Raw genomic sequence first — 22,964 nt, forward strand, 5'->3', positions numbered from 1 at the left:
GAAAAGTCTATTATATATTAGAAGTTCAGATTCAGCCAAGCTTACCGCGAAAGTCTGTTTTCAGAGGTAAGCTTTCAATATAAGCCTGACAATTCTTTTACAGGAAGAGTACTGCAAATCAAGAGGTTAAATGTCTATTATCATGTCTTCTTCATGGCTTTGAAGAATCTAAGTATTTACATTTGAAGAAGCTAAGGCATTCGCAGATTTTTTTTAAAGTTGGCCTGTTCACATACCCAAGCTTTCTTAGGATACTTGAGATCAGGCTACCGAAGTTTATTCCTTTGAGCTAAAATTCAGTTTATTTATGGAGTCGATGTTTATTTATATTATTTTCCCTGACAGCAAGATAATACAATCTCACAGTATTTAAGGCCGAAATTCTGTCCTTGACAAAGTATTCAATTTTGTACTTTGAGCTAAATTTAAGTTCATTTTCAATTTTATGTGGACGCAAATGCTTATTATTGCTCCATGGGATGAAATATAGGGTTAGAAATGTACGATCTTAATGTACCTGGACCTAAAGTTCAGTCTTTGGAGCCGGAAAATACTTATTTGAAGCTTAAAATGATACTCTCTTGTTCTAAATTTCAGAATTTAATGATACTCTCTTGTTATGCCATTAAATCTTCTGTTTGCAGCTAACTTTATCTAAAAGTAAGTATTCTTTAAGCAAATGCTAAGATTTCGAGGCTGATTGGATAAAATCTATGGCATATGGCGCGAACTTCTGATGAAAAAAGGTTAAATTTGGTATGTTGCAGCAGGATTTCCGTATTAGGAGAAAGTATTGAAGCCGCTTTCGCAATGACTTTTGGAAAAGTTTTCTGCACATGCTACCTTCTATTTTTGGTGGCTTTGCAGTCCTATACAACCTACACAGAAGCAGCACCTCCAAATGCACGAATCACATCTGTGCCTGGCTACAGCGGTAGTCTTCCTTCAGATCATTATGGAGGGTAGGGATAATCTTCATCTATATTTATTTCGTTGAAGTTAAAATTGTGTGACTGATTTGCCTCTGAATATGAATTTGTCTCTGTAGACATGTAAAGATAGATGAGAGTAGTGGAAAGTACCTCTATTACTATTTTATTACATCCGAAAGAAATGCAACGACAGATCCTGTTGTTCTTTGGCTGAACGGCGGTCCTGGTGCCTCAAGTTTTGATGGCTTTGTATACGAACATGGTTAGTTAAGATTTAACTTTCTAGATTCACGATTTGTTTATAACTTCAGACATCTAAGCTTATAATTTCAGGTATTAATTTTTTTGCCATTTGAGTCATATCATTGACGATTATGTCCCTTTAAAATTTGCAAAAATACTTTTTCAACTTCTAATCAATGAAACAATATTGTTTATGATTAATTTTTCGAGATGGACTGCATTGCATATTTCATGTCAGCACCCAAATGATTCAGAGAGCCGTTCACTCTTTACAGGAAAAAAGGCCTACATCCTTTAACAGTAACAGAATGTCTCACTTTTATCGTGCACGTGCAGGTCCCTTTAACTTTGAAGCCGGAGAGAATGGAAATTTGCCGAGACTACAACTGAATCCATACTCTTGGTCAAAGGTATTTTTCCGTGATATTTTTATATGGATGAATTTATTTAGAACACAGGTCTTTTTTTGTGAAGTGATTTTATTTATCATTGATTCATTCATTTTAAAAATATTGATCTATATTTTGTACATTTCCATTATTTCAAAAAAGTGAAAATCTGTTTATAATATATATATATATATATATACATTTCCATTATTTCCAAAAGTGAAAATCTGTTTAAAAAAAAAACTTCAAGTAACCTATGTAATCCAAAATAATTAATTTGTGTGAGATTTGATTTTTATTTATATTTAAATATCATAGAAAAATTAAGAATCAAAACTATTTTTGAAGAATTAATTGATTCCAAAAGCATCCAAATCTTCACACTATCTAGATAATAACATCCCTCTGTCTGGATAATAACATCCCTTATTAAACAGGTTCAAAAAGAAAGGAAAAAAAAATCACAAAATTTAGTTTCATGATGAGGAAGAGAACACTGAGTAAAACCACTCATTAGACTTACTTTTTTATATATTAATGAAGTGCCAGGATGGGTTCAACTGCGAAGAGTACTAAACTTATGGAACAATGAAATGGCTAGTTTTTCTCGTCAATCGGATTGCAAATCAAATTCTAACGATTATATTATTCTTTTATAAACCCAGGTATCAAATATTATCTATCTGGATTCACCATGTGGAGTTGGTTATTCATACTCTGAAAACGTTAGTGATTATGATACTGGTGATCTGCAGACAGCTTCAGATTCGTCTAAGTTTCTTTTGAAGGTCTTCAGCTTTTTCTTGAAAATCACTTATATTATTGTTTCCAGATTCACTGGTATTAGAGGTGCATAGTATGTTTTGCATCGATTGGAGTTTTTTTATTGAAAGAATTAGCAATCAGGAATTGTTTTTTCTATTGAGAAAGTTAGCAATCAAGAATTATACAATAAAGATGTGGAAGTATATTTGGTAATTCTGCAGACACCATGTAGTTTTTTTACTAATGCAGACCTCCTCTGGTTGATTCTGCGACGAAAAGAAACTCATTTCGTTTATTGTAGTAGTTTTTTTTACAAATGCAGACCTCCTCTGGTTGGTTCTGCGTTGAAATGAAAACTCATTTCGTTTATTGTTTCAGCAGTGGTTTGAAGAATATCCAGAGTTCATTTCAAATCCGTTCTATATTACTGGAGAATCATATGCAGGAATCTATGTTCCAACTCTAGCATCAGAAGTGGTTAAGGGTATGGCAATACGGTTGGTTTCCATTTAAAGGGACATACATTTCTAATATATGAAGCATTGAGTCACTTTTTGGAACTTCTATGTTTATGTTACGTTACAGGAATTGAAGCTGGGGTAAAACCTGTTCTGAATTTTAAGGTAAATTGATTTGGAATAATTAGCGTTGAAGTTGCTAACAATGTTGCAGTCTGTATATGTTCTATAAAAGTCAAGTTAATTTGGATTTTACCCATATTGGGTTTGCAGGGTTACGCAATAGGTAATGGGTACACAGACCCAAAATTTGATGACAATTCCTTTGTATCGTTTGCTCATGGAATGGGGCTTATATCAGAAGATCAATATCAAGTAATTTCTCTATTCTTAATTTTTTTTTATTAAAAATAAATGCATACAAGGTGAATCTACACATGAACTTTGTTGTAAAATCACCTGTTTTAAATATTTTAATTTATCAATTATCTTTTATTCGTTATATAAATTTTAATTTTTTATAATATAATGCTTTACTAAATAAATTATTTTATTTTAGTTTCTTATAATTTATTAAGAATTTAAACCATTTAAATAATTAATTAGCAATTTTACATTCTTGTAAACTATTATGACATCGACCCCAAGTTAAAACTTTTGAGGACACCTAAAAGGATGATGATAAATTCCTTTTTGATGTAGAGGCATCAATCCCAAGTTAAACGACTTTTGGGTTGACCTAGAAGGGTCTATCATAAATTCTTTTGGAAATATATTTTCTTTTATGTGTAAAATAAAACTAGTGGTTTTGGTGCCCAGATTCCTCTGGAATTTGGGTTGTGGTTTTGGTGCCCAGGTTCCTCTGGAGTTTGGGTTGTTAGGGTATTTGGTCAGTTGTTCTTATGGCTAGGCAGGCCTTTTGTAAATATAACAAGTGGCAGCATGAGCCTGTTAGGTTTTCTAATTTAGGTTTGTTTTGTTAACATATTTCCCAGCTCCCACTTAGCGTAGAGGTTTGGTCTGGTCTTATTGCCATTTAAATTTATTAACTGAAAGGGAGTCAATGACGGTTGAAACTGTAGCTTAGAAGGAGATCGAGAGAATCTGGATATTGTGTAGACAGACAATTCCCACTGTAAGCGTGTTTCTGTTACTTGTGTGTCTTGTGAAATTGTGTATGTGTGGATTAAATGTCCTGTGCTTCTGAAAGCGACTGTCTGAGTAGGAGTCGAAATGATTCCTGAGATGGAACCTGAATGGCCATGTGGGGCTCATGATCACGCAAGTTGAGCGTCATTGTAATTTATACGCACAGAGCCGAGAGTATCTACGAAGATGAGTGCAGGTTCAATAGAATCGAGTTGACGAGGGTATTCATCAATGTGTCATTGGGATCTTTGTGTAAATACCATCAGGTTGAGGTAATTGTATATTCCATTTTTATTTGCATTTTTATTGAATGTGTTTAATCCTATCAGCTGCATGCGTGGCAATGCTCTGTCTGAAAGTGTTGGCTCCCCATTTAATGGTGGTGTAGAACGTCAATGCTCTAGTATGTTTAGTAGCATGTGCTTAAATTTAGCGATGTGTCTGTTTACTAACACTGGCGGATTTTTCGTGAATGTGTTTAATCCTATCAGTTACATGACTGGCAATGCTCTGTCTGAAAAGCAAGTGTCTCTCTTTCAATTTACATGTTTTTAATTCCATCGCCTGCATGCATCTCGATGCCCTGTCGATGCCCTGTCTGAAAGGGAAGCTATCTCTATGTCAATTTAATTGACGTTCTATGAGAACCTCAGGTGTTGAGGTTGTTCAAGCAGGAGGGCTAGACCCCGTATTCTATTTGATGGAAGGCAAAGGAAGATAGAAGAGAAAAGATACAAATTTCACACACAAACAATTTGAGTTGCTGTTTTTCCATGACCATATAAACTTGATTTGATTCAACTTGATTACCATGAATCCATAATGGGGTATTTATAACGTATTTATACTTTTCAGTTTTGCTATTTTTTCTTGAACTTGATTTGATTCAACTTGATTATAATGAACCAATAATGAAATATTTATACTTTTCGGTTAGGACTTTCACAAAATAATTTCAAACATACAAATACTCACTAAATTTAAACTTTTCCACAAATAACTCACACTTGAATCAGTAATTTTTCTTGAACTTGATTTGATTCAACTTGATTATAATGAACCTATAATGAAATATTTATACTTTTCGGTTAAGGACTTTCACAAAATAATTTCAACATACAAATACTCACTAAATTTAAACTTTTCCACAAATAACTCACACTTGAATCAGTAAACTCACTGTAAATCTATACCAGACTTAACTGAACTTATTCTCCCTCGATCAATTGACATGCATCTTGCTAGATCTTCATACCGGAATAATTACTATTTCGAACATATTGTTGAAATCGTCGTAAATTAGGAATCTATTAACCGCTGGAAAGGATCACCGGCCAAGCAGAACCGATGCATTAGGAACCCTGTACGTGCACTAGTGAATATGTAAATTTTTGCTTAGTTGATTGAGGATTTGGTTAAATTCAAATTAAGTGTGAATCCTCCAAGCCTGTCGCAATTTGGTGAGAGATCTCTCTCATATACTTTATACAAATTCGTCAAGAACGGGAATCGGTGAATTCAAAGAATGCCAGTGTTTAGACGGCGATTCCTATTTTCAACCTATGGAAAAGTTATTGCACCCTCACATGCATTCTCGATAGTCAGATATAACACGTGCGTCGTGATGACTAGAGAAAAAAAAAAATTGACGTGTTATATGGGACTATCGAGGGCGCATGTCAAACGCAATAACTTTTCGATAGGGTTAGAAATAAGATTCGCCGTGTTTAGACATCGAAAGCCATGATTTAAACTGAAAAAGAGAAAATAAAAATGGACTCTGTAGGTAATCGGTGTTGGTAAGCCATCGGTGATAGTCGGCCAGTCGAGTCGCATTTACTTCGTAGAAAGGAGAAAAACATGGGCGAGTGCCCCCGACCTCGACCAAGTGTGGGTCCCACCAACAAATGAGTCGGTGTATTTCGGTGGGGAGTATTGGAACCCTGACCTAACTATGGTCCCGGTATTGTTGTAACCTGGGTTATATTTGTTTTCATTATGTGAATTTAATCTAGCATAAAAGATGAAAACGGAAACAATGTTGAAGGGGTTTGATTTTATTCGGTGAAAGAAGAAACCCGCCACCGTGGTGGTCGCTTGCAAGAGGAGATTGGAAGAGGTGTGCAGACAAAAGGATCCCTAGAGATTCCCCTCGAAGAAGCAAGGCCAAAGGCCATCATGGCACCCAATAGCCAAGATCTGAGAGAAAGAAGCAAATAGGCCCCGACGCGGTAGTCACGCTGAATCAAAGCGGTACCAGAGTGCAAAAGCTCTTTAAGGCATTGACATATAAAGAATGGTTTTGGCCCGCAAACAAGAATTGTTGAAGAAGAATCTAGTGGACATTTTGGAGTTGAATCAAAGAGTTATAATTATTGTTTTAATTATAACTGACAGTTGGGTTGTTCTGCAAAGGCAAAATTAGGAACTACAAACAGCGAGAGAGGAGGGTTAAAGAAAAAGAGAGATTGTTCGTAGCACGGATAAGCAGAACACAAAGGCACAAAAGATTAAATATAGAGGATAGGTCGAGAGGCAGAGATTAAAAAAAAAACCGGTCATGAAGTAATGGGATTCAGAACATAGTACAGAGGAAGAAATTGCAGCGAGGAACAAAGCTGCAAGAAGAGGACGAAATCCCAGCCAAGTGTAGAGCAAGAAGAGACCGGAGAGACCGGAGATGCAAAGAACTCATAAGCGAAGGAAACCCGGGCAGCTAGCTGGCCATTGCGTTATTTAATTTTGACAAGCAAGCCAATAAGTGCACGTAGCAGCAGATGTGGATGGCATAGCTACAACTAGCAAAGCGGTAAATAACCGAGTTCTTAAAGGAAATGGAGGAGAACCTTTGCAACAAGGGATGCTGTATTTGAAGAAGGAAACCCAGTTGTGGTTAGAAAGTGAAGGGGACAGAGGAGGTCTTCAAGAGGATAGAACCAGAGGAGTTCTGAAGAAGTGAGTGAGATGCAATATCCAAAGAGGAGCAAAGAGTTGTCTAGAGGCTCCAGAGAACAGAACCAAAGGAATACCAATAGCCCAAGTTGAGGTGAGGTGTTTGGGTAACAAGCGAGGTGAGACATGTTACAGGGTTACGTTGCAACTAATAAGGGAGCATGGATAAGCTCAGGAAGTTTGTCACTGATGGTCATATGAAGGGTTGAGGGAGAAGCCAAAAGAAGAAAGGGAAAGATGCCCAAGGTAGGAATCCATAAAGAGAATGCTAAAGCAGAAGGCGTTAGAGAAGGGAAGTCTAACCAAGCAAAGTTTGACAGAGATGGCTGAGTTTAAATCAAGGCTGAGAGAGGTAAGTATGTTGCTACAAGAGAGGGAGAAAGAAGACCAAAAGGATAGATTACATGTTAGAAGCAAAAGATCCAAGAATAAGATCCCTAAGAGGCCAGGGACGAAGATGAAGCACCTACTGAATGCTTCATTGAGAGAGGAAGAGATCAAAGCAGCTGAGCTTAAGGTTGAAGTAGTTAACACTTGTGAACCCAAGGGAGAAGACATCCTGAGAGAAGAGGATGATGAGAGAATGTTTGGGAGTCTCATGGACTATATGCAAAGTCCAGAGCAGCAGAGGGAGCTGAAATTTGTTGATAGCAATATGACTTCAACTAAAATTCTCATGAGAAATGAACAGGAAAATCTAGCAAAGGAAGGAGATGAGGCTAGAAGGCCTTTTGTTTTAAAGATTGGTGAATTTTATGTGAGTGCAAGTTTTTCATGGGAGGAGAATGGACAGATGTTCCAAAAGGAGAATGAGAGTGCTGAGTTGCTCCAAGAACTCCCAATTAATGCAATGGATGGTGAACAGCCATCAAGGGAGGATAAGGCAACTCCTCAAAGGCATAAGCAAGGAGAAGTAAAAATGTTTCTTGAAGACAGACCAAGAGAGTAACTCCAAGCAGTTGTCTAGAGTGACCATGGTACTTAGTAGCCATGAGAAAGAGTGACCATGGTACTTAGTAGCCATGAGAAAGATGGAGAGAAAAACCGAGTTTTCATTGACACAAGGGAGGAGACAAAGTTACCTCTCCTAAGCCACCCAAAGAAAGGCGTTCAACAATCACGAAATGTGGCCATAAGGAAGCTGCTGCAAAAGGAATTTTTAGTTCAAGAAGATAGTTAAGAAAACATAGTCTAGAAAAGGGAGGGGCTAAGCAACATTTCGAAGCCATGCTATTTAAGTATTGGCTAACCAATCCAAATTTTGAGGGTTGGCTTGGAGAATATTGCACCGAGTATGTGTTTGTTAAAATTGGCAACTAGATCCATGTGGGTCATCTTATTATGGCAGCTGATATTTTTCTTGGATTCCTCTCGTCGAGAGGTATGGGATTTATTTAACGATCATCCTATTCCGACATGTATTTATGGAGATATGAATTTATTTGTATATACTTGACAATTCGTCAAGGTCGGCTAGCAAGATAAAGTGTGTGGCACACCCCCAGCTTAACCTCAACGATTCATACAAAAGGAAGATACCTTGTGGCATTAAGAGGAGAGACCTCTACACTGCCCTAATAAAGATCAAGCTTTAGTCATGAAGGAGATTTATACACTGTCCAAGTAAGGTCATCTCGCTGCAGAGAAAAGAGGGTGAAGCCATGCCCTTGCCACAGAGAAAAGGACTAATGCAGCTCTATATTTTCAGTTGAAGGAGGACCCTTATACGTTGTTAAAGGAAGCTCTAAAGTACCCTAACCGCTAGTTAAGAGGTGCCCTAAATCCACTATTAAGGGTGACCCTTAATTGTGGTTCAAGGAGGCCATTATACGTTGTCCCAAGGTTCCCTAAATCTGCAGTCCTTTGAGCCTTCATTCACAGCTAAAGAGTGATCCTATTTCACTGCAACTAAACTCTAATATGCAGGCTAATCCACTGATTAGAGGAGTCACTCATTCAGCAACCAAATTAACCCCAACTTAACCCAACGTTGCACTATAAATAGAGGTGGTTGGCTTGCTAGTCATTTGTGACACACACTTCTCCTAAGATCTCTCTCCACTCGTTTGGGTTTTGATGGCTAGAGAGATTTACCGGGAGAAGTTATGGTATGTTCTATGCTTATGCAATTTACTCCGATTTCTTCTTATTAGCCCAATGTCAATTTCATTGTTTAGCAATCACATTAACATAAAGTAAAATGCTGATAGAACATAAATAAACCGACAGAAGACAAGCCAAGAAAAGAGACACCAGATGTGGCAACTAGCCAGGGACAAAACCCAATGTGGAGAAACCCTTTCATCAATTCTTCTATAATATTCAATAATTCAGTAGAGAGAGAGCGAGAGTACTCATAGACAAATGGATTAGAAGATGCAATTCTCCCTAGTTGAGAGGGAGCGTTAGAATTGACAACTAGAGACAAACTCCATGTGGGTCACCTTATTTATGGCAGCTGATATTTTTCTTCGATTCCTCTCGTCAAGAGGTGTAGGATTGATCTAATGATCATTTGATTCTGACATGTATTTATGGAGATATGAATATATTTGTATATACATGACAATTTGTCAAGGTCGACCAACAAGATAAAGTGTGTGGCACACCCCCTGCGTGATCTCAACGATTCATATAAAAGGAAGATACCTTGTGGCATTATTTAACATCATCTCAACACTCATCTTCTCTCTCTTCATCTCATTGGGCCAGCATAGGAGTAATTTCTCTCACACGTGCAAGAGGAAGGACAAATTTTCTGTTTTAGGGCAGCGTTGGCTGATTCTAGGGCAATGTTGAATTTCTGGGAAGCATTGACTTTTCTAGGGATGCGTTGACCAAGTGCAGGGTTGTTAAAGAGTGTGTTGACCAAGCGTTGACCTATGTACGCTGTTTGGGTGCTTTGTTGACCAACGTTGACCAATTGTTGACCAACATTGACTGGTTAGGGCTGACCGCAGGCTGCTGATTTTTGACTACTGTTTTGACGGTTGACTGAGGGTTGTTTTGGGCTGCTGAAGTTTGTTGTTGAAGACCGCGTTCTTCAAGGTTGACTAGAGGTCAATCCGAGGTTGTTTGACTAGCTTTGACTTTGCTCGTTGCTGATTTATTATTGCTGATATAAAATATCAGACTTATGATATTGTACTATCTCTCCCTCTTTGCTGAATTATTGAAGATTATAGGAAAATTGATCAAAGGGTTTCCCGACTTTGGGGTTTGTCCCTAGCTAGCCGCCACATCTGGGGTCTCTTGTGTTGGCTTGTCTTCCGTCAATTTATTTATGTTCTATCAACATTTCACTTTATGCTAATGTGATTGACAAACAGTGAAATTGACATTGGGCTAATAAGAAGAAATTGAAGTAAATTACACTAAGCATAAAACATACCATAACTTAATAGTAGTCAATAAGTCAGAGGTGCTGAGATTATTGTTACTACTAGAGAGCTTGGTTCAGTACCAAGAGTTGTGGAGGCTGGTATCTAAGAGATGGTACAATAGACAATAGAGCAAGACCTAGTTGTCAAGTGAAATCTCCAAGATGGAGACTAGAAGGAGAGGATGAATTGTAATCCTTTGTGACAGTGAAAGACATCCGAGTGGAGTTGAGGTGAGAGAAGGACAATCTCTTGTAGAGCAACCACAGTGAAGGAAATGACATGTTTTAAACATCCTAGAGAATGTGGGAATTTTCTGTTTAATTCCAAAACAAAAATAACTTGAACAGAACAAAGAAAATGCTCTGTTTTAACATAGTGGAAACTAAAATTGTTTTCTGGGAAGAACAAAGTGTTTCACATGCACAAAAAAAACTTTGTATTCATTAATAAAAACAACAGCTGTTACAAATTCCTTCCTCTCACAGAGGGATTCTCCAAGAATGCTTCGGTTCCACACAAAAAAAATTTACTCTGTCTTCTCCTGAAAAATATTACACTACTGTGTGTAAAATTTTCAAAACATACACTCTGCAATGTCTCCCTTTTGTTTTCTCAGCAACGTCTCCCTTTTGTGTGTGTTACATTCAAACTGCTGTAAAAAAAAATTTCTTACATTCGCTGCGGCGAGTTTTTCCCTTTTCATATTCAACAACACAAAAAACATAACAATACATATTTCTATGCTATACTCCCGTGAGTTAAAAAGAAACAATAAAATTAAAGACTTTTACCAACATTCTACGAACTAGAGTAAATATTCTTTAATTAATTCACTAAAACAAAACTGGCGGTCAAACAAAATTTACTTCACGTCAAGTCATAAATGACTCCATGGTGCAGGCATGTACACAACCGTTGATTTCATCGAACAACTGTCAGCAATTCCCCGGAGGTCCCTTTCAACCGAGCTTTATGCATCGGGGGATGGTGGTTTTGGAATAGTGCTTGTGGCCACGTAAAAGGCAAAAAGGAACGACAAGCAAACTAGTTTCATTTTCCGGTAAAGCAAGTTCTCGGGCTATTTAAGCTGTAGAGAGGAGAGCAGATTCAATAGTTGCAGCGAAGGCATGGGTTTCATCCGAGGAGAGGAGAGGAGGAAGTGAATGCGCTATTGAGCCCAAGTTAGCTTCACGTCCCAGTCAGTTAGCTTCATAAATATTTGGTAAGATAATTAAAAGGCTTGTGATTTATTTCCTTTTTTTCTGCCTGATTGAGGTGTTTATGAATGCCAACAAGTGCATATATTTTAAATGTAACTCCATCTTTCAAATCGTGATTCCCAATAGCCAGCACCCATTTGGTTGAATTGCTGATATTTTATCACAAGAGATATCGACATTTTTGCCCACAATTTTCTCCATTTGCATATGAATTTTCCACGATACCAAATATTGTTACTTCCAATCCATTACAAATAGATTTTGTTGAAGAGTTCTGGACTCTAGCAGGGTTTATGGTTTCTGTTTTAGAGTTTGCATTACTTGAATGCTTCAATTTTATGGGTTTTATAGCTGATATATTTGTAGAACCTGCCTCCTTTTGTGCCTTTTCAAGAAGGAGAGTTGTTAATACTACCCACTGGAACCTGCACAAGAAGAGTTGTTAATACTACTCACTGGAACTTGCACATTTTTCTCTCTGAAGTTGGCATTTCTGGTAGTTTTGCAATGAATTCCTACTCTTCCTTCCAATTTTGGTGATAGAATCTATAATAATCATTAAAAACTTATTAGACTAGAAACATACATCATTGGTCTAACTATGGACTAATTTATAAAATGACATAGATGACAAGGATCCCTTTATCAGCCAGGCTAACTATGGACTAATTTATAAAATGAAATCCCTTTATCAGCTAGTTTGTTTGTTAGTTATTTTTATTTTTACATTAATTTACCTTTCCTCATTATTTTAAATGTAGTGTTTGTTAAATTTTTATTGTTGAGGTCTTTATTAGAATTCTTATATTTCCTCATATAAAACATATTTTTAATACATAATTAAATTCAAAATCATTAAATTTTTTGAAGGCATTTATAAAAGTTTAATCAACTTAAATATTCTATTCCAACTATATCTAATGATATTTCAAAAATCATTGGAACTAGAAAAGGACAGACAGGGAGAGCCGAAGCGACTAGGGTTTTAGAAAATTGCAGGGACTGTCTCTAATGGAGGGCGGCAGAGGGGGGAGCTCGGCTCCCTCCTACAAAGACGATGTTGCCAGTAGAGGAAAAACACCGACGGGGAACAACAAAGGTTTTGCGAACGAAGGGAACAGGGATAATGAAAAGGAGACAGATGGGACCAATACCAAGGAAAACAACAGCACAAAGGACAAAGAGGAAGAAGACAAAAGTCAGGGTTCAAGAGACAAAAAACAAAAAGGACCTTGTAAACCAAAAGCAGAAATCACTCCTAGAGTAATATTAAATGATCCTGCTCTGTAGGCGCACAGGGAACACATGGGGACCTACGCCATTATCTGTAAATTCATGGGACTATGGCCCATTGAAAAAGCTTTACATACGTGGATCAAGTATCACTGGAAACCCAAAGGAAGCATTGACCTACATCTTGGGTCAAAGGGATTCTTCACAGTGGTATTCTCAAATATCGAAGATAAAGACAGAATATTCGAAGGAGGACCCTACTTTTTTGTAGTAGCTAGTCTCTATATGAGGCCTTGGAGGATGAACTTTGTCCTGGAGCAGGAGACGTTCTCTTCGGTTCCAGTTTGGGTAAGGCTCTATTCTCTACCTCTTGACTTTTGGCAAACTGAATTGCTAGCTGCCATTGGCAATAAACTAAGATGTTTTGTCAATGCTTCTAAAGCCACAAGAAGAGGAAAATACACCTCCTTTGCAAGGATTTGTGTGGAAATGGATCTATGAGGAGTGCTTCGGATGAAGTTATCTTGGAATTTTTCGATGAGGAGTGGGTGCAGACAGTGGACTATGAGCATATCCCATTTAGATGCCATAGATTCCATGAACATGGTCATCTGTTTGGAGACTACCCTCTCAGTAAAGCAGACAACAAAAACAAACTTATTATAATGAAGGACTCTGAAAGCTTTCAAAAAGTAGCAAGTAGAGGAAAAGGAGGAAAAAAGGGGCTTAAGCAACAACATAACGAGGGGTAGAAAATCAGTCAGAACAAGTTTCAAGTGCTGGAAGAGAATGAAGAGATCATAAGAGACAACCAATATCAGGAGGAAGGTCATAATGAAAAAAAGAAAGAAGAGGATAATAAACAATCTCAAGACATTGGTCCTCAAAAAGAGATGATGATAAGTGAAACAGAAATGGAGATGGACCAGGAAATTACCCAAAGTGAAACATACCTGGAAGACCATGAACTACAAGAAATTCTAGATAAGGAAAACCTAGATTTGGAAGGATTCTTGATGTAGGGAACCAAAGGAGGAATAGATTCACTGCCTCAAGAAGAATGCAACAGAATACAACAGTTGTTTTTATGGAAAACTCAAGACAGAGGGCTGGATAAAGGTAAAAACATTCACAAATAGGAGCACAGAGGGGTGAAAACAATGAAATCAACTCCAGGATTAGCAACCAGAAACCCAGGAAAGAAGAGGGGCAGGAAAAAGCAAAACGAGCTCTTGATGGAGTGTGGAAAGCTAATGATAGATTCGGGTAAGATGAAAGATCTAACCAGTTACTCCTTTACAAATCTTTAATTATGAAATTCATATCTTGGAATATCAGAGGTCTAGGGAGTAAAAGAAAACAAAGGATGCTTAGTAACAGAATGAAACTAGCAATGCCAGACATAATCTTCATTCAGGAAACAAAATGCTCCATTCAGAAATTAAAACAAATCCATAGAAAATGGCTTAACATATTTGAGTTTCTAGAAGTTAAAGCAGAGAACACAGCTGGGGGCATTCTCACTCTATGGAACCCCCAAAAAGTCAGCATAATAGATGTGGAGGCTTCAAGAAATTATTTATCAGTAATCATTCAACCAGTGGGGGTTTCGGACACCTTCCTGGTTACTAATGTTTATGGTCCTCAACGAATAGATGAAAAACTCAGATTTCTTGACTCCCTGGTAGATCTTAGAAGTAGACATGAAGAAATACCTTGGGTCATGGGAGGAGATTTTAACATGATTAAATCTCTTTTGGAAAAAAAAGGAGGTACCAGAATGCTAAGTAAAGATTCAGTAGCGTTCCACTCCTTCACAGAAGATATGAAACTGGTTGACTCTAAAACGCACAATGGTCTTTTTACTTGGAATAACAAAAGAGGAGGTGAGGCCCAGGTCACCTCCAAGTTAGACAGATTTTTGATCTCAGAGGCACTGATGCTCACTAATAGAGAAATAACTGCTAGTGTTCTCCCCTTTGGAGGCTCTGATCACTGGCCGATTCATTTAGATATCAAGGGGATTGATTCTCCAGGGAATAGGCCCTTCAGATTTGAGAATATCTGGCTCTCCCACCCAGATTTCATCAGCAATATTGAAAAATGGTGGTCCGAAGATCTGTAGATCCAAGGCATTAAGATGCTCCTCCTCCACAAAAGACTAAAGCACATAAAACGCAGACTCAATGAATGGAACAAGAAGGATTTTGGTAATATTTTTGCTAACAAAAGATCGGTGGAAATTAAACTACAGGAACTAAATCAAGCTTTGATCATAGATGGTTTTGACAAAGCCAAAAGTGAGCACGCTAATATACACAATCAAGAATGGGAGAATTTATGCAATCAAGAGGAAATCTTTTGGAGACAAAAATCGCGAGTTCAATGGCTTAAAGAAGGTGAACGAAATACCGAAATTTTCCATAGATCAACCATAGCCAATAGGGTACACAATAGAATTTCTTCGATATTGAATGAAAATGGGGAGTCACAGACCTCTCATAAGAATATAGAAGCAGTGTTGGTTCAGCATTTCAGAAGCATCACTAAGGAAACTAATCTAGACAGAGAGCAATGCATTAATAAAATTACAAAAGACATCCCTAAAATGGTGTCTAGAGAGGACAATTTTAACTTGAATAAACCATTAACCGAAGAGGAAGTCAGTGAGGTTATCAAAGATATGTAGAATCATAAAGCTCTAGGACCATATGGTTTCAATGTAGACTTTTTTAAGGCTTGCTGGAATGTTGTCAAGTAGGATATTTTGAATGTTGTAGAGGATTCTAGAAGAAACAAGACTATTCTAAAAGCTCTCAACACCTCCTTCATCTCCTTGATCCCCAAGCAAGATTCTGCCCTGACTCCTCATAAATTCAGACCCATTGCTTTATGCAATGTGGTTTACAAAATTATATCCAATATTTTGGCTAGCAAACTCAAACCTCTTATTCCTTCTTTAATCTTAGGGGAACAATCTGGTTATGTGGAAGGAAGACAAATCCTAAATAACATTATTCAAGCCCACGAGGTAGTTCACATGCTAACCAGCAAAAGGTAGGCTGGTATGATCATGCAATTAGACATTGCCAAAGCATATGATAAGGTGAACTGGATTTACATCAAAAAGGTCCTTCTTGCCTTTGGGTTCGATCACAATTGGGTCAGTTGGGTTATGGCTCTTGTAACTTCATCCAGCTTTTCTATTTTGGTGAATGGCTCGCCCTTAGGAATCTTCACCCCTTCCAGAGGCCTCAGGCAGGGAGACCCACTCTCTCCCTTTCTCTTTATCCTCATGATGGAAGGACTGGGCAGATCCATTTCACATGCCAAAGCCTTGGGAAAGATTAAGGGCCTTCAATTAACAAAGAATGGTCAGGCAATGACTCACCAACAATTTTTGGATGACACCATGCTGCAAGGTATTCCCACAGTCAAAGAAGCTTCAACGTACAAACAAATCCTAAATGACTTTGCCATGGCTATAGGTATGGAAGTTAATCTCCAAATCTAAAATATTTTTCTTAAATACTAACATTGCAATTCAGAGGAATATCTCTCCAGAATTGTGGGCTTTCAAAGGGATTCCCTCCCTTCAAAGTATTTCGGAATTCCACTTACAACTAGACCATTGCGCAAAAGTATTTGGGAACCAGTGATCAATAAGATGCAAGACAAAGTTAAGAAATGGACTTTCAAATTGTTGAACCTAGCTGGTAGGTTGATTCTGACAAAGGCAGTTCTGCAATCTATCCCTATTTTCTTTTTATCAGCCCTCCCAGCTCCCAAAGGGGTCTTATAGCAATTCAGGAATATACAGAGAGACTTCCTTTGGGGCAAGGAGGAAGCAAGCAAGAAGTGGGCCCTTGTTTCTTGGGATAAAATCTATAAACCCAAAAGTCATGTAGGTCTAGGCTTGGATGATCAGGAGATTCTAAGTAACGTTTTAGGAGCCAAGCTCTGGTGGAGATGGGTTAAAGAACCGAAGGCTCATTGGGCTAAGACCTGGAAAGAAAAATATGCAAGCTCCCGGCAAACAAGTGATCTTATAAGAATGTCTAGAAGCATAAAAGGCTCTTACATTTGGAATAAAGTGCGGGAAAACAGAAGTCTTGTACAAAACAATTGTTTCTGGGAAATCAGAGCAGGAGATCGGGCTCTCTTTTGGGAAGACAAATGGAAACAAGAACCAATGCTGATAAGAGAGAATTTTATGAGCCTCAAGCAGGAAATAGATTCCCAAGGATTAATCAAAGTCAAAGATTTCTGGAATCCTCCACATGACTCCGGAAAGTGGAGAAACTAGAGAAGCATAGACTGCAGTGAGGATAGCCACATAAAGATAAGAGCAGAGGAACTCATGAGCATGTTAAAATAGACGAAGATCTTGGTAACAGATGGGCAGGATCAGTTAAGATGGGGCCTCAATAAAGAAGGTACCTTTAATATTAAAGAAGCAAAAAGAATTATCCTAAACCTAGATCCTTGCATTTTGGCGAAATCCTGGCAACATCTTTGGAGCCACCAAGGGTGGATGAAAATAAAGCTTTTTATGTGGTTAGTTCACCACAAGAAAATCTTAACTTGGGACAATATTTAGAAAAGGGGTGTTATTGGGCCTTCCAAATGTCAATTATGTGAAGCTCAAGAGGAGACAATGGAGCATATTCTCAACAGCTGCACCTACACCACTTGGTTGTGGGATTCTTTTGATGCCATTTTTAAACAGACAGACAAAGATAAGGGAAGTATCATTAATACCCTAAACAAGTGGAGAAAAAACTTTTCGGAGAATGAGATCATTAATTTGGCTTGTACCTTTACGCCAAGCTTCATTATCTGGAATGTTTGGAAAGAAAGGAATAAAATAATTTTCAAGGAGGAGAAAACTATTCCTCTTCGCCTAATGAATATGATCTTGAAACAGATTAGGGACACAGTTTCCACCACTGTTCACAATTTTCCCAAGAATCCTCCCACAAAGAATGAATTGAGAACTCTCATACATTTGGTTATGCAAGAGCTCATTCACCATGGACTAAGGAGAAAGGAAAGAGATTTGGAAATGGAAAAGGAGTTCTTGCATCCTCCACCAACAATTTATCTGAAATGCAATGTTGATGGTGCTTCAAAAAGTAACCCTGGAACAACAGGTTATGGAGGGGTGTTAAGAGACGAAGAAGGAAATATAATCTTTATATTCCACTGTCATTTAGACACATCCACCAACAATATGGCTGAATTAATGGCATTCGAACAATTTCTAGAGATTCTAAAACTAAATCACAGCTCTAATGTCATTATTGAAGCAGACTCAGAGATCTCTATAAACGCGGTTAAGAGCATCAGTTGTGGCACAATGCCGGAGAGGGTCTCAAAACACTGGAGACTAATGCAAGTGTACCAAAGAATTCAAAAACATCTCCTGAGTCTTCGAACTGTTAGCTTCAATCATGTTCGTTGAAAAGCCAATAAACTAGCAGATATAGTAGCCAACCAAGGAGTGATTAATTTAGAATGCAACATTGAGTTGAAGTGGTAGTAAATGCCTCATAGTAGATTAAAAGCTCTCTGTAATGAACAAGCGGCAAAGGACAGAGAAATTTTTGGACATTTGGCAAGAGGGAAAGGCACGGAATGACACTTTCTAAGCAAGCTCAAACATAGTACTTTGGTTGGTACCTTGAAGAAGGGAAGACTCAGAGCAGTTTCAAAAGCCTTCGGTGTAAGTTTTCCAGTCTCCTTCTTACTTCGAATTGCAATACATGGTTTCAATTACAGCCAGCGGATGCTCCCGAGGCAAGTTTTGTAGCAATCTTTCGCAGGAAGGGCGGCTATAACTTTCCAACGACGGATATTCTCCTCCTTTCCTCCTAAGGAACGGAAAACCAGGCTTTAAGCGGTTTCTAGGCGATCACAAGGCTTTTGAATGGTAAGTGGTTTGGGAATTTTGAGAGCAATTCCACTAGGCTCTCAACATGTGGCAACGGTATGGTAAGGAATACCACCCTCCATCGTGCCTTAATGTTTGAGCATCTTGGCTATGTGATATTTCTCCAAACCGTTCTTTTTTGTAAAGAGAATCGACGGTCAGATTTGGTCGTGCTTGTTGGTGGGGACGCTTGCGTTTTCAGGCTTTTCGTAACAGTGATGTGATGGTTAGCAAAGTTTGTCTTTGGGTTAAGAACCATAATGGTTAACCGAAGTTTGACAGGTCCGCTTTACTTCTTGTAGAATGAAGGGTCATATCTATGGCAGGATGCCCTTGATTTTTCCGGAGTCCAGGGTGAAGTCAAGTTTTTTTGTTGTATATGCTGTAACATTACTTTTTGTTTATTGAAATAGAGGGATCATCTCTTGCTTCAGCAAAAATAAAAAGATATTCCAAAAATCATTAAAAAAACATATTTACAAAAATAAAAAATTATTATAAAGTTGAATTATTAGATATAATGTTTAATGTGTTATTATGGTGCATTGAATGTGTTCTTTTCTCATTATGTCATATAGACATGTCTCCATCAATGTTTCTAATGTTTGTCATAGGTTATGTTTATAATACAATTTGTGACATAGTAGTGTAATTTTTGCCATCACACAGACAAGCTTGTAATGCTTTTAGATGATGAATGTTTTGTTTTATGTTTTTCATAAAAAGAAATGTTCTTTCTCTCATTTCTTGAATGAAAAACCTCTAAACATCGTTTCTCGTCCCATTGCCATTTCTTGTTTTGTTTCCCGTTTCTCATTTCTGGTAACATATGGCATGGCTTGATGCAGTAAGTGTCCAAAGAGTACAATCAATTGAATGGGTCAACAACTAGAGGAATGAGGTTGACCCCATAAATTGTTTCCGTAACACAAGTGGAAAACAAAGCTGTTGAAATTGTAATTTCAACTGAAACTTCATTTTATTTGCGATGCGATCCATCGCAGATCGCAAATTAAAACTTCTGTGCGTTAAGTCCTCCGGAATGATGCGATGCGATCCGATCGCATATCGCAGATCGCATCATATGTGTGTGCTCAAATTTTGTGTTCCGACCAAATGGGATTCTGCGATGCGATCTAATTAAAGTCATGGGTGAAGTATAGGCCAGCATTAAATGAAATTTTACGTGAAGTAAAAGTGTTTTTTACTTACCGCCAGTAAATGTCAGTAAAACAGTAAATGCTATTTACTGTGGGTTGGTAAGTTTTGATGAAATTTTTTATTTTGTTTCAGCGGGAGTATGGGCACAAGAAAAGGCTGGTAAAAACATTTAATTCCTTTTTACGGAAGCATGGTCAGTGAAAACGTGAAGTAATTTCCTTTTGGTTGTCATATATATGTAATGTTCTTTTTGTTATGTAATTTTTAAGAGTGAAGAGGGGAGACGCACAGCAGTGCAAAGAAGTGAAAATATAGAATGCAACAGTGCGTGAATGAAAAAGAAAGGCAGCAGCAGCAAAATAGAATATACATCAGACACAGCAGTCTGAGTCTTTTGTTTTTTTTTAAATTCCTCTGTGAGAGAGGAAGAACCATAGTTTGTAACAACAGTTTTTATTAATGAATAGAAATTTGTGGTGTGTGTGTAAACTTTGTCTGCTGCAATTTTTTTTTTTTTTTGGTTTCCGCTGTGTTAAAGATCCTGTGTTTGAAACAGAACATTGTCTCTGTGTTCTGTGATTTTGTTTTTGGGATTTTGACAGAAAAATCCCCAACAGTGGTATCAGAGCTAGTTCAGGCTCTTTGAAGGGTTCAAAGAAGCTGAAGGAAGGATTCTTATCGCAGCAACTTCTCCAGCAGTGTGAAGACTCAGGCAAAAGAATCTAAGGTATTTCTCAAGTTTTTTTTGTGTATTGTTGTTGAAGACAGTCTGTTATTTTAAATACACAGTGAAGTATTTCAAGCATAGTTAAGAGTGCAAGAATGGCTGGCACAAGCACCAACAATAGCATGGGTATGCAGCTCCCATTATTTGATGGCAAAAACTATGATTATTGGGCAATAACAATGAAAGCCTTGTTTGCTTCCCAAGACTTATGGGAAATAGTTGAAGATGGTTTTGAACAACCAGCAGATGAAAATGAGTTTAATGCATTAACCCAGGGAGAGAAGGATCTGTTAAAGAGCTGCAAGAAGAAGGACTCAAAAGCCCTCTTCTTCTTGTATCAGGCAGTGCATGGAAGCGTGTTTCCAAGGTTAGCAGCAGCTAAGACATCCAAAGAAGCTTGGCAAACTCTTAAAACAACCTATCAAGGAATGGAGAGAGTGAAGACAGCAAAACTGCAGTTGCTGAGGAAAGATTTTGAGAACCTGTGCATGAAGGAGTCAGACAATATTGACTCATTCTTCACTCAAGTAATTGGCCTGGTCACACAAATAAGATCTCATGGAGAGATACTTGAAGAAAGGAGGATTGTGGAGAAACTATTGAGGAGCCTACCCTCAAGGTTCCATGTGATTGTCACCACCATAGAAGAGACAAAGGATCTCTCAAACTTTTCAGTTGATGAACTTCATGCATCATTGATCACACATGAGCAGAGGTTGAGTAGAAATGAAAACTCATCTCTAGATCAAGCCTTCAAGACCCAGATGTCCTTTGGAAGAGGAAGAGGTCAAGGCAGAGGAAACAAGAGAGGAAGAGGCAGAAGCCAGAATAGAGGTGGAAGGAACAGTCCAGCGAATGCTCAAGGAAGAGGCAGCAATCCAAATCAGAACCAAGGCCAAGGCAACAGCCAACAAGGAGGAAAACATCATGCTCAAGGACAAAGGTATGAAAAATCCAATGTCCAATGTTATTATTGTAAAAAATATGGGCATTATGCCAGTGAATGTAGAAAGAAGCAGCATGATGTGAGTAATAGCTCTAGTGGAAATATTACTAGAGAAAATATCAGCCAAGATAATGTATTGTTAGCTTGTAACATGGCTGAAACAAATAGTGAAGATATATGGTTTCTAGACTCCGGTTGCAGCAACCATATGACAGGAAACTTAGCCCTGTTTTCTGCTTTAGATCAAAGTGTGAAGTCACAAGTCACACTTGGGACAGATAGCAAAATTTCTGTTATGGGTAAAGGGGAAGTTAAAATATTCACAAAGCAAGGTGAAAGGAAAACCATAGCAGATGTCTATTATGTTCCTGGAATGAGATGTAACCTCTTGAGTATTGGACAGCTTGTTCAAAAGGGTTACAATGTTTTTTTTGTAAATGATGTATGCACCATCATGGATATTGCACCCAGCAAGCGATGCATTGCTGAAGTGAAGATGACGAGGAACAGGATGTTCCCTCTCAGAATAAGAGCAGAATTGAAAAAAAAAGAAGTAATTGCAGCAGTTTCTCAAGAGGCTCTCCAAAGTGTGCCAAAGGATGAAAATTGGTTGTGGCACCTGAGATTTGGACATCTCAACTTTGGAGGCCTTAATTTGTTGAGCAGAAAAGGAATGGTAAGAGGATTACCATTGATAGAGAAACCGGACAGCCTTTGTGAAGGCTGCATATTGGGAAAACAACACAGAGAAAGTTTTCCAAGCGGGAAAAGCATAAGGGCAAAAGCACCCTTAGAGATTGTCCACTCAGATTTATGTGGACCAATGCAAACCCCATCTTTAGCAGGCAGCCAATATTTTCTAATATTCATTGATGATTTTACAAGAAAGACTTGGGTTTATTTCTTGAAGAACAAATCGGAAGTGTTTGAAAAATTCCGAAATTTCAAAGCACTCGTGGAAAATCAAAGTGGGCTGGGTATTAAAGTCTTGAGAACATACAGAGGAGGTGAGTATATCTCCAAAGAATTTTTATGTTTTTGTAGAGAAAATGGAATCAATAAGCAATTTACAGCAAGGTACACCCCACAACAAAATGGAGTTGCTGAAAGGAAGAACAGGACCATTATGGATATGGCAAGGAGCATGTTGAAGGCAAAGCATTTGCCAAATGATTATTGGGCTGAAGCCGTAAATTGTGCAGTATATATCTTGAATAGGTGTCCTACAAAAGCTGTGATGAACAAAGTGCCAGAAGAGGCATGGAGTGGGAGAAAGCAAGGAGTCACCCACATGAAAATTTTTGGATGTGTGGCCTATGCACACATTCCTGATCAGCTAAGGAGGAAGTTGGACAGCAAAGGGGAGAAATGTATCTTCCTTGGATACAGTGAGGAATCCAAAGCCTACAGGCTGTATATCCCAGCTACCAAGAAGTTTTTTGTCAGCAGAGATGTTCAATTCATTGAAGAGGAA

At 38.0% G+C, this 22,964-nt stretch overlaps 1 protein-coding gene across 2 annotated transcripts in view; it reads left to right on the forward strand.

Moving 5' to 3' along the window:
* Positions 1-773: 773 nt before the first annotated feature.
* LOC149172623 (serine carboxypeptidase-like 20) overlaps positions 774-22,964 on the forward strand; it is a 58,168-nt gene continuing 35,977 nt past the window's right edge. For both annotated transcript variants that reach the window (XM_089427755.1, XM_089427754.1), the window contains exons 1-7: positions 774-962; positions 1,049-1,194; positions 1,512-1,585; positions 2,230-2,352; positions 2,711-2,813; positions 2,915-2,952; positions 3,061-3,162. In XM_089427755.1, coding sequence (XP_089283881.1) covers positions 811-962; positions 1,049-1,194; positions 1,512-1,585; positions 2,230-2,352; positions 2,711-2,813; positions 2,915-2,952; positions 3,061-3,162 — 738 coding nt within the window. In that variant the 5' untranslated portion in view covers positions 774-810. The remainder of the gene's footprint in view (positions 963-1,048; positions 1,195-1,511; positions 1,586-2,229; positions 2,353-2,710; positions 2,814-2,914; positions 2,953-3,060; positions 3,163-22,964) is intronic.

Source organism: Pinus tabuliformis, chromosome 4_2 (assembly GCF_031772625.1).
Source record: "Pinus tabuliformis cultivar Carrire ecotype Pingquan chromosome 4_2, CPIR1, whole genome shotgun sequence".
NCBI classification, from domain to species: domain Eukaryota; kingdom Viridiplantae; phylum Streptophyta; class Pinopsida; order Pinales; family Pinaceae; genus Pinus; species Pinus tabuliformis.